The sequence below is a fragment of the Durio zibethinus genome, chromosome 18 (assembly GCF_047325235.1).
Source record: "Durio zibethinus cultivar Kanyao isolate XHJ-2024 chromosome 18, ASM4732523v1, whole genome shotgun sequence".
NCBI classification, from domain to species: Eukaryota; Viridiplantae; Streptophyta; class Magnoliopsida; order Malvales; family Malvaceae; genus Durio; species Durio zibethinus.
Window position 1 is genome coordinate 617329 of NC_143179.1, and position 12690 is coordinate 630018.

Sequence of the window (12690 nt, forward strand, 5' to 3'; positions counted from 1 at the left end):
CTTAAATTATTTTCACAAACCCAAAAAATTATCTTTTTAGTAAGTTTTCATTAATTTTAAAATTTTATTAAAATAATAAATTATAATAAGTGATCAATTACATAAAACTAAAAAAAATTTGTGAGGATTCTTGTTTATTATTTTTAAATTCATCTAGCGATTACTAAAAATCGTTTCAATGCCTTATTTTATCTGTGGTAGAAATAGTTTTTATCTCACTCTATGAATGTTTTCCTCACATTTGGCAATAAAAGTCAATCCTAAAAGGATTTAAGATAAAAGCGAAAGTGTAGGAGGTTTCCAATTCGGATTTTGGTCACATAAGAATAGCAAATTCTACACAATTACGAGTGAGTGATACCAATATAGCAAATTTTAACATTTATAGTTTTAGACTTAAGTTTCCCTAAAGCAAGCAAAAATAAGTTCAAAGAAGAATCAATTTCTCCATCTCCGCAGAATCATAGTACTAACAGCGAACATAATACTCTTTGAAAAAAAAAAAGCTTTGCAATGAAGTATCCTTAGGGAACAATATGAAAAGGGTTCGACATTCCAACAAAATTAGTTTACTGGAAGATTGGACTGACAAGCACTAGACAGCGTCCAGAACATTCGGCAACGCGAAATAGGGTTAAAAAACGTTCGATCACTTGAGGCTATCGTGCGATTGAAATATAATAATGCACGAGACACGGTTAAACAAAAAAGAATGCGCTTTTTTCTCACCATCTATGATCTAACGGTTCCAATAATCTTCGTGGGGCCTAATCGGATGGTTCAAGTTCAACAACAAGTCTTTTCTGAGTCTTGCTTTTTTGTTGTTGGAAGTCTTGATTCGTTTTAAGATTTTACTTAATTTGCAAGTTGTTGCTGATCAGAAGAGTAAAGGGTGGAGCTTAATTATAGGATTCTGAAGCAGGTAAGTGTTTGATTTTCCTTGTTCTTGTAAAATCAGCTTCTCAGGTAAGTGTTTGATTTTCCCTGTTCGTGTTAAATTAGCTTCTTTTATAGAAATGAACCAAAGTTGAATCAGTTTCTTCTCTTTTCTTTTTTTTTTTTTCTTTCATTCTATGGAGATTATCTATACCCATTCTCTGTTGATCTCATCTCTTTTTCTGCATTTCCCAGCTTTTATGGGTAGAGTTGACTATAAGTTGACCTTTAGTTGACTCACTTCCTGGTTGATCATCCATGATCTTTCTCTTTTTTATTCTGCAAACAGATTAAGGGGATTATTTATTATGATATTTTTTTGTAAAATCAATCAATTGTCTAAATTAAATATTTTAATTTAATTCTATAGCAATAACCAAAGTAATTGGAACAATTTGGCTCAGGGATGCATCAGCAAATAGCTCGATCTGAAGCTTCCAAACGACCACACCCAAGAGTTTTTCAAAGAGGAAAAAATAAGAGAAGGTACAGGCAAAAAAAGAAGGTAAAGAAATCTCTTTCTCTGTTTCTCTCTGCTGTTTTTTTTTTTTTTAGCGTATAATTATAACTATAAATCAATAAAATATCATAACATTTCCATTAATGTGATTTGATGCTTCCCTCTTCTGCTTTTAGTTTAGCTTTCTATTGTGCAAATATTATACTGAATGTTGAAAACAAATGCTTGTAGAATGAGTATGCAAGGTTAGCTGCGGAAAATAGATTCTTCAAAGGAATAATTGAGGGGATGATTTCCCAATACTCGAAAGTTCCTGGCAAAAATTTTCAGAAACATGAAAATTATGTTTCCCACTCAACCGGCCAGAGAAGCTTTTATACCCAAGTAACTAATCTTAGCTTATTGGTAGGGACTGATTAAAATTTTATTTCACTCTTTGATTCTCTTTTGTCTATAGCCTCAAATCAATAATCATTTAAAACTAATAACAAATGCACATCAAGATTTCTTGAATTTTTCCATGTTTCCCTAACTTTTTTTTTTTTTTTTTTTTTCTGGATTTTAGTTTAACGAGAATCATTTGAATTGGATCATTTAGATCCTAACTTTTCTAAATGGTTATATTTTGCTTTTTTGTCAAATTCTTCTGTTAAAACTAACCAAATGTCCATATTGTAGATAATGTGATATGTCATTGTCACGTGGACATTTTTTTGGCATTCCTTGCGTGCATGTTTTTCAATTGTTAACAAAATAATTTAATGAAATTATCAAAATAAAATCACTATGAAACATCATACAAATAGAATAGTTAACGAATTATTAATATTAAAATAGAACTAGAATATATAAAAAGTTAGGGATTATGAATGTATTTACTCCTTGAGTGAATAAATTTGATTTGATTTGTTATGTAAATTGTGAAGTTGTAAATCTATCAATTGGGCGAGTCAAGTTGGGTTTAGATTGCGTTAATTTAGTTGGGGTCATTTTGGGTCTTAAAAAATTTGGTTAATTTTGGATTGGGTCATTTCATTTTTTGGTTGTTTTGAGTTCGGGTCACTTTGAATTTAGGTCACTTTTGGTTCAAACCAATTCAATTTTGGATCATTTCAATTTAGGAATTTCATATTTGACACCTGAGTTATTTGGATTTAAATCACTCGAGCTCAAGTCATTTTGTATGCAATTTATTAATTTTTAAAATTAAATTAGATTAAATTTAAATAGATTATTTAATCAAGTTTGAATAAAATGTATCTCAAGCAAATAAGCATTAAACACAATATCAACAAACATAAGGAATATATTAAAATCATGCATTCAAAAGAAAAAAATAAATGCATACTTAATTCAAGCTCACATATGTCAAATAAAATTGGTATATTCAAGATATATTAATAAAACATATATCAATATCTATTAAACACTCAATGTTTAACAAGAATAGGCAACCGATTTCATGTTCACTTAAAATAAAAGTTTAGAAATTATCCATCTCCATTGTGTGTCTAAAGTATTCAATCTTCAATCTTATATTGTTGCTTCTTGCTCTAGCACACTTACAAAAGACATTCTTCATTTGATTTTTGGTACCTAAATTGTTTTGGGTCATTGAGAGTTAGTGATCAAGTCTCTTATTCTTTTTGAATCCATATTTGCCTAATTTTAAATGGAAATTTTCTTTTTATAAGACAAGTATGTGTGGTATGAACATAAAATTACAAAAATTACATTTAATCATTTTAATATTTGAATTATTGACACTCTTATGTTTTTAATTCATCAACTCATGAAATTTTATTCTCAATTCTAAATTCTCCTCTTCTAGCATTTCATTCTTCTTTTGGCAAGCTTTAAAATTCATTTTCAATTTATCATTTTATTTTTTCAAATCATTCTTCATATTCATTAAATATTCATTTTCAACTTTTAATTTTAAAATTATTTTTTTACGTTTCAAGTACATTTTTTCAAACTCAATTACTAACTCGTTATATTCATCATGTAACTTATGAAAATTATATTCATTTGAATCAATAGAATTAGAAGTTATCTTCGATTCTTCAATAGTCATGAGACATGATGCATGTTAGTTGAAAATTTGTTATTAGAGGTTGAACAATTTGAGATCAAGTTGAAGTTATGAGAGTCAAGAGCTTCATAGAGTAAACACTTGGCTTTAGTTTTATCTATCGCTTGCTTTAAATAGTTTGCATCATTTGAAGGAGTTCGAAGCCTTTTTTTTTTTATCATTAATCAAGCTTTAAAATTTTGTGACATGATGAACATTTTCATTCTCATTTTTTATTCACAAAATTTAAAATTTTCAATCATGAGAGCTTTGAGGACTTCTTACCATCTTGGATTCTAAATTAAACAATAAGATCTTTACTCAAAGTGGTTAAACCTACAAAAAGAGATCAATGTTTTAATATTAATTATTAGCTTTTTAGGTGAGATGATAATTCAAGAGGGAAGAATTAGATTTCTCCAAATACTTCCTAAATAACGATTTCAAAATAAATGAATGAAGAATTAAAACAATAAGCTCCTTAATGAAAAAAATGTTGCAAACAACAATAATTAATAATCCTAGAAACAAATATAAACAATAATAATCGTAAAAAGGGTAGGGATAGAAAGATTAAACACAAAGATTTATAGAGGTTTGAGCTTTTTCCTCAAGACATTTACGTCTTCTCTTTTAGTTGTCTTCACCGAGGCTTTAATCCACTAATTAAGGAAAGATTACAACTCTATCTTTTTTGTAAGGCTTAGATACCAACCTGTCACTCTAGTTTTTAGGCTAAGTAACATCTGAATCTCATAAATACAAGAAGATACCTTACCTATTGATTACAAAATTACTCAATTGAAATGTAAACTAAAATACCTTCCAAAGGCTAAGTGTTTGCCTAATGAAGCACAAGGAGATTGATGAATTAATACAACAAAGATGGCTTAGATACAATAAATATGGAATTTTGACTCTAAAACTCTTGATTTCTTTGAGAGAATGAAAATATGACTTATTAATGCTTGCTCTCTTATTTTTTCAACCTTCTTGATGTGTTGGAATGTCCAATTTATAGAGGAATTGAGGAATTAACGTTGGAGAAGCTTTGAAAATGAAAACATATGATTTTCTCCTCTGAAACTAGCCGTCAGAGCTTATTTGAAAGAAGGGATCAATTGGTTTTGATAGGAAATCGATTGGTTCTTGAATTTCACTCAATTTTTTACCATTACAGTTGAGGGGATCGATTGGTTTTGGTACCCGATCGATTGGGTAAGCCAGATATTGGATACTGAATTATTCTAGATGAATAGTGTCATTAGTTGTTTCTTGTTTTATACTTTACTCACGAATTTGATCATATCTTGAATTATACGACTCTAAATAAAAAATTGTTTGAAGATTTAAAACTAGAGTTAAAAGGGCTTTCTATTCATATAAAATTTATCATCTAATTCATTATATTCGAATTATAGTGAATTTTTAAAACTATCTCTTTTGCAGCTTTTAAACAATTACATAGTGTTTAGTAAAAATTTAAATTTTTTTTAAAAAAAATTTGGATTTTGATTTTGTTTGATCCATCGAAAAATAGATTAAAAGAGGTTTCCAACGATATAAAATTCAAATATTAAGACTTTGTGAATTAATACAGCAAAATAAAACAATTTCAATGTTGAAAAATTTTGTTTTTGTAAAACAACTTTCATAAGTTAATCTATTTTTCAAAACTAATATTATCAAAATTGTATTGAGTCCAAAATGAATAAATTTATTTTAAAAATAATAATTAAATTTTTATTTACGTTCAAATAAATAATGTTTAAAGAACTTTTTGATTTGAGAAATAAAAAAATATAAAGAAAGTTTGTTTACATTTTGAAAAACACATTATTTATTTAGTACAAAAAATAATAAAACTTAAGAACATGTACTAAATAAATTTTTTTCAAAATTTTAATAAGCTTATTTAGTTTAATTTTGTCATTTCAAAATAAAGATTAATTTAAAATTAACAAGTTCACATTATGAACCTTTACCATAAGCAGGAGCCATATATTTTAACATTTTTAGATAATTTTCATGATATTTATAGATCGTTTTTTGTTTCAGGAACTAAATTGCTCAACCATTATAGAACATAATAAACAGATTCATTGCCTTAAATAAAATATTAACTTTTTACCTGAATCGAATAGCACGTAAAATCTAGATGTCATGTCTATCCTTGATTGGTCTTCCCTATTATATAACCATCACAACCATGTCACATTTTGTGACAAACAATGGAAGCTAAAAAATAAGAAATAATTAAGCTAATCTTTCATCCTAAATATTTGCTTATTGTAGTAATTCCATGATATACTAAGCATAAAGTTTTATAGTACATTTTTGAGTAACATGTAAACAATTAAATAAATACATTAGAGAAGCAAGTGTAGTTCTAGCTTCCCATACGCAACATAGAATAATGACTATACAAAATTTAGGAAAAATAACTTAGTGGTTCCAACATTTAAATGTTTAAATATCATCTTCAGATGTTAAAGTCAAGTATTATTAGCATTTAAGATACAACAAAGGTATTCTTTCCTTTGCTTCAAATCATAATATCATTTTCAAAATATCATTTTTTGAAAACTATTAACTTTAACGACTAAGGCAACCTACCATTTCATTAATAATTTCAAAAATATTACTATTAATAAAAACAAACAAAATTAAATAGAAAAATAAATTAATCACTTGCATCATTATTCTTTTACAAATACAAAAAAGAAAACCTAAAGTAAAAACCTAAATATTTTTCATTAAAAATGATTAAAAACCCTAATCCAAAGGTTGGATCAATCGAAAATACCTCTAGTTGGTTAGATCTAATAAAAATAGCAACAAAAGTTTTAGGCTAAAAACCTCTTTCGAATCAAATTAACGAAAGCATAATTTAACAATCATTTAAACATATAAGAGATAATAATTTAACGTGGTTCAACCTAACCACATACATCCACAGATTAAAAACAAGATCCACTAGTTATAGAGAATTACAAACATACAAATCAAATCAAACACTCATAACTAATACTCATAGACCTTTTTAATCTCCTCTAGTCTCATTGAGTATTTTCAACTTAAACAAACACATATTCATGTGTACCTTTTTAACACAAATACATACCCATATGTACTTATTCATCATACTTATATGAATCTTTTCAATCTTCTCTAGTTTACTCTTAAGTACCATACCTATATGAACCCTCTCAGTCTTTTTTAGTCCATTCACAAACATTTAAACCCATAAGACGTAAATCTTCAATACTCATATGGAATGTGTATCTCATAAAATCTTATAACTCTCTTACATTTTTTCTTCATATCTAACCTTATAGAGATTTTACATATTTATAAACATATTAACTTGCTTATTAAGAATCTTTTTTCTCTTAAAATTTTTTTCTGTAAGTTTTTTTGTCTATCAAGCAATATCTGATTAATCTAAAACAAATCTTTTATGGGATTTGAGTCACTATTTTTAATAATCTCTACCTTAACTTAAAGACAATCAAATCATCAATTTTCATGCTAAACATGTTTAGCTCTACTTGCAATGGAAGTCTCACAATCTTCTCTTGTGTGTGTACACGTTTCATGCAAATCGATTTTCAAAACATGTACTCGAACTTCTTCCTTGAGTGGAGCTCCTCTGGACTTGCCTATTCTCATGGCTTGAACCATCAGTTTTTTTCACATCTCGAACCTTATCTCTAATACCATATATTAGAGATCACCATAGTTCTGATACCACTTGTTAGGTTAAAAATCTTCTTCCAATCAAACCAGTAGAAGTATAATCAAACAATCAATTAAACACACAAGAGATAATAATTTAATGTGATTTAACCCAATCGTCTTACATCCACGGGTGAGAAACAAGATTCACTAGTTATAAAAATTACAAACATACAAATCAAATTAAATAACTAATATCCATAAATCCTCTCAATCTTTTTTAGTCATATGAAGTATTTTTAATCTAAACAAATACATATTCATGTGCACATTTCAATACAAACATATATCCATATGTACCTATTTCTCATATTTACGTGGATCCTTTCAATCTCTTTTAGTTCATTCTCATGCACCATACCTATGTGGACCGTCTCAGTTTTTTTTAATCCATTCACAAACATTCAAACTTATAAGACATAAATCTCTAATACTCATATGGAGTGTCTATCTTATAAAATCTTACAATTTTCTTACATCTTTATCTCATATATAATTTTTATAGAGACTTCACCTACTTATAAACATACTAACTTGCCTATTAAAAATTTTTTTTCTCTTAAAATTTTTCTTCTACAAGTCTTTTTATCCATCAAGCAATATATAATTGAGCTCAAATAAATATGTTATGGGAGTTAAGTCATTATTCTTAGTAAAAAGTTTAAGAAACTAAATTGGATACTTTCTCTAATGGGTTATAATCGATCAACTCCTTATTGACTATTGCGAAGTGCTAAAACTCAAGCTAGTAGAAAAAATACTCTTTGGTGATTGATGATACCAAAAAGTGAGAAATTAGAATGGGAACCAAAAAAATAATAAAAAGGTTTAAATTTTTTTAGAAAGGAAAGAAAGAGAAATCAAAAGGTGGAGAGAAAGAAAATCTATCTTATTTTCATCATCCTTCTCTTTTTGGTCATCATCATTTGTTTTTTTTATCCAAATCTCTCTTCTTGATTTTTTTTTTATTCTATCAATTTTATTTTTTGTCTTATCATTAACTATTCTTTGTTTTAAGATAAAACTCTTTCACCAACTCTTTTTCTTTCTTCACGCAACTATAATGATTAAAAAAACAAAAAGGAAACGACAAATGGTGACATGCAACACAATGGGTAATGTACAAGTTGAGTTGAAATTAGTAAAATTAAAAGTATGGGTTTTATTAAAAGATAAAAAATATTAAAAAAATAAAATATAAATATAAATATAAATATAAATATAGTAATTTGTATGTTTTAAATTAATTTAATTTTTATATAATTTAAAAAATGTGATTTTATTATATTTTGACAAATTTAAAATTGATATAATGAAATGATATTAAAACAATAAGAGAAAAATGTATAGGTTTTAGAAATATATTTTCCATCTTTAATATGTCAACAATTGTAAGACACAAAAAATATATTTAATTAAACCGTGTTATGTGATTACACACGTATTTGTCACATTTGATACATTTAATAGTTTTTTATATTTATTTTAATTTAATATAAATATATAAAAATATTTTAAAATTCTAATTATAATACACAATTACATATTTAATATAATTATATAAAAATCATTTTAAATATTTATTTATAATGGACATTTAACATATAATTATTTTTTATTTTAATAATATAGTTACAATATAAATAATGACTTTAGTATAATTGTACGTCATTATTCAATAGCTTATTATTTTGAATTTTATTAATTGTAACTCAGTAGATAATTTTAAGTTACATGATTAAAAATTCATAATATAATTATAATATAAACATGGTATATATACAGAAATCAATGGTTTGTTTTATATATTTTAATTTATTCCAAATAATATATTGAAATGTATAGCTATGAAAATTAAAAATATATAATTTATTTTAAATCAAATTATAAATTATAAAAAATTTATAAATAACATAACATATATATAAATTATATTAGTTTGATATTAAAAAGATATATTAATATGATATTTTCAATAACTTTTATAAGTTATCATTTATATTATATTTATTTTTTATTAAATTAATGTTTTTAAATAAAATTATACTTAATTTAGTCTCTAATTATTTCGGATTAATTTGTGTCATTTTGGTTTGGATCATTACAGTTCAAGTTATTTCAGGTTCGGATTATTTTGATTCGGGTTAGAAAAAGTTCGGGCTGTTATTTTTTATAATCAAATTGAGTTAAGTTAAAATCAGGTGAGTTGAATGAATTTTTTAAGTTCAAAACAGAATTGATAAATCTATAGGAATGAATATACTCGTGTAAAAACTAACTAATATATATTTAATACATCTATGCATGTAAGAATTCACTATTTCTTTAATTATTTTATATTAATTATTTTACATTAAATATAAAATAATCACTTGACAAATTAATCCACGAATTTGAAAATTGGACGGTGAATAATATACTAGGAAACCAAAACTCACCGTATAAAGGGGATCAAATGTGAGTCAAGTTAATGACAATATTGGAACCTCCATTAAGCCCCAAAACTGTAATATGTAGAAAAAAAAAAAAAAGTAATCAGGATTTAACATGTTATCATATATATATATATCATATGATTTTATTTATGATAATTCCGTTTCTTAATTATAATTTGTAGGACCAACAAGGCATGGTCTTTCATACAGGGGGAAATGATGACGAGGTATGATAATTGCTTATAATTGTGTTGAATGGATTTGTCTGAAAACATTATTATTACTTTTGATAGTATCTTTTAGACATTTTTACTTAAATAGTATCTTTACATGTTTATTAATGTTATCACATGCATGTTTTTTTTTACTTAATTACAATATTTTTCTTATAACTCCAGACTTGTGAAATATATATCCCAAAATTATTTATTTCAGTTCCATGTTATGAACGGTTTGGAACTTGATGAATTATTGGATGATCTGTTGTCGAATGAAACGGAAAAGCCTAAGAATTCTCAGACTTTCAAGAAAAGCATCTTGACTGAATTTCTGAAGAAACTTGATGACGATGTTGCAAGCAGCATTGATTTCCCTGACTTCATGGTATGCTTTGATGGGGAACACAAAAAAATTGGAAGATATAATTTCCCATCGTCTTTAGTTTCTACCGTGGAAAGAATCACCGATGTCTATGGTGATGTTTCTGCTGCATGTTTAATGAACTCCATTGTTGCGGAGAAAATCTATCTATTTTTCTGTGCTACAATTAAAGAGATGGAGGATATGGAGCTTCATCAAGTTACAGAGGAAAAATTGTTAAAATGGAGGGATGCCATTAAGGATGCTCTTCGCATCGATTTCAAAGTCGATTTTGCTATGCATCATTTGAAAAGAATTGCTCGTGCTTATTTTGGCTGCATGGGAAACCGAGAGCTTCAGAGCATAGAGTACAAATTGGATGCCTTGAACAAGCAGCGTGCGGAGACATACAAGGATTTCAAAGACTGTCTGGCTGATGCAAAAGACTTCTATGGCAAGTCTGTCGGCACTGGTTTATTCCCTTGATCCTTCCAGTGCTCCAGCACCAAGAACTTTCTCCATTTCTAGCTATTTTAGGTGTGTTGCTTCTTTAATTTTGGGCCCTTTTTTTTTTTTCCCTCTTATCTGGTTTGTGAAGTTGTCCATGGGAGATGGACTAATTTCTCACAAGGTTCTGATGTTAAGGAGTTTTCTAGGTTACGGTCGTTACCAGAACAACAGTACGGTTTACTCACCTTGCCGTACTGTGTTTTATGTGCCGAGCGTAACATGTTTAACTCTTTTAACATTTGATTAGTTTGGATACGTGGTGTGAGAGACGACTCTCATCTGATTGTTGGTGTCGCTATAGGAGTTCATTCAAGATGGCACGTACAATAGACTCTCACCACGCATCCAACAAAGTGGCCTATTGTCAGAGGTTAAATTGAAACCTATTTTTGAACCCTAACTTAAAAACTAAAGTTTTTTAGGTTAAGGGATCAAGAATACGTTTTGATCTGATCTCCAACAGCTACATTCATCTTTGTGTAAAAGTACAATGGTTTGCTTGTATTGCATGTTTGGGTATTTGCTATTCCAACTTGACCTCTATCGTATGTAATAACAATGGCGTTTGAGTTTGCAGACAAAGTATGAATTTGATCTTCTTATTAATTATTAAATCCAAGATTTTCATGCATGATATGCCAATTACATTTTTATCCTTCGTTGGAGATAATCTTTTATCGTTCTGTACTATTGTGTCATTCATTTGCTGGATTGAGCTCTTTTTCTATTTTTTGGGTCAATTATTTTTTAATATTTTCATTATCACCATTTATATGTGTACGTTAGACTCAAATTGAAATTATGAAAGTCATACCAACGATGATTTAAGACATATTGAAAGGTAATGAACAAAATATAATGAAGTGATCGGAAGAGAGAGGATAATTGAAGGCAAAGTAGAATGAACGAAATGGAGCAAATAAATATGTAAAAACTTATTTTCTACAATGGTCTTGACGATTTTTTTATGTTTTGATGGAATAAAGCTTGCTTTACTTTTATCATGCAAAATTTTAGATTTCGAATTTAAACTAAAACTCATGACCAGCTCCTAAGGTTTTGTCTGCTTGGACTATTTGTTGGAGGTTGTTGGGCTTTAATTTTTGGCTTAGTGGACACGTGATTTTGGGTTTCAAGGTAAAGGTTTTGTTTAGATATAATTTTTTTACTTTTTTATTTTGGCTTTTATTAGCATGTTTTACATTATGTTAATAATATTTTAAAAAGATACCAATGTTTAATTCAATCGGTTAAGATTATTTTTTTCGATCAAAAGGTCCTAAGTTCAAATTTTGTCGATAATCATTTGTTGGGGTCATCTTGAATGTACGATCTGTAGCCACATATCTTAGGCTCATAGGTACAACACGTTTTGCCATAACCTGAAAGATTGAGCAACCTATTTACCCCTGAATTTTTCTTACAAAAAAAAATATTTTAAAAAAATGTAATTAAAATAAATAATAATGCTTATGAAAATAATTTTTTTTTTAAAATTTTTTATCATTGGTATTTGTTTTTATTTTTGTGAAAACTTTTATTATAGAATGTGAAAAAAATTAAATGACTTTTTGATGACGAGACTCCGAAAAATTTGGATAGTAATTTTTGAAAATTCTTTAAGTGAGAAATATTTTTAAAAAAAATTATCAAAAAATTATAATATTTAAAATAATTCTCAATACGAAAAATTCTTATTTATTTTTCACTTCTAAAAGTGAACTTTTATATAATGTAATAGTATCACAAATTAATCTATGTACATCACATTAAAAATATATATAATAAATAAATTTTTCAAAAATGAGATCATAAAGAAATTTAAATAGTGATTTTTAAATAATCTTTAGGTAATAAAATTTATCTAAAATGTCATCAATTTATTGAAGTATTTATAATAATTTTCAATAAATTTTTTTTTAATAAATAGAATAAAAAATAAAAATTTTTAATATTAT

The 12690-nt window shown here is 26.9% G+C and overlaps 1 protein-coding gene across 5 annotated transcripts; it reads left to right on the forward strand.

Moving 5' to 3' along the window:
- Nucleotides 1-673: 673 nt before the first annotated feature.
- On the forward strand, nt 674-11314 carry LOC111298865 (uncharacterized). Of its 5 annotated transcripts, none has more exons than XM_022893580.2 (5): nt 712-922; nt 1341-1441; nt 1628-1801; nt 9826-9870; nt 10079-11314. In XM_022893580.2, exons 2-5 carry the CDS (start codon nt 1343-1345, stop codon nt 10706-10708), a joined length of 948 nt encoding a protein of 315 aa, XP_022749315.2. In that variant the 5' UTR covers nt 712-922; nt 1341-1342; the 3' UTR covers nt 10709-11314. The 5 variants fall into 5 exon arrangements, with proteins under 5 accessions (XP_089603024.1, XP_022749315.2, XP_022749314.2 ...); XM_022893579.2 differs by having other exon boundaries at nt 920-966; XM_089746897.1 differs by having other exon boundaries at nt 920-966; nt 1628-1780.
- The last annotated feature ends 1376 nt before the right edge of the window (nt 11315-12690 follow it).

Bases quoted from the DNA above. Each gene is read 5' to 3' on its own strand.
- LOC111298865 (XM_022893580.2), top strand. From the start codon at position 1,343: ATGCATCAGCAAATAGCTCGATCTGAAGCTTCCAAACGACCACACCCA. The intron at 1,802-9,825 runs GTAGGGACTGAT...TATAATTTGTAG, and splicing joins TAACTAATCTTAGCTTATTG to GACCAACAAGGCATGGTCTT. The intron at 9,871-10,078 runs GTATGATAATTG...TATTTATTTCAG, and splicing joins CAGGGGGAAATGATGACGAG to TTCCATGTTATGAACGGTTT.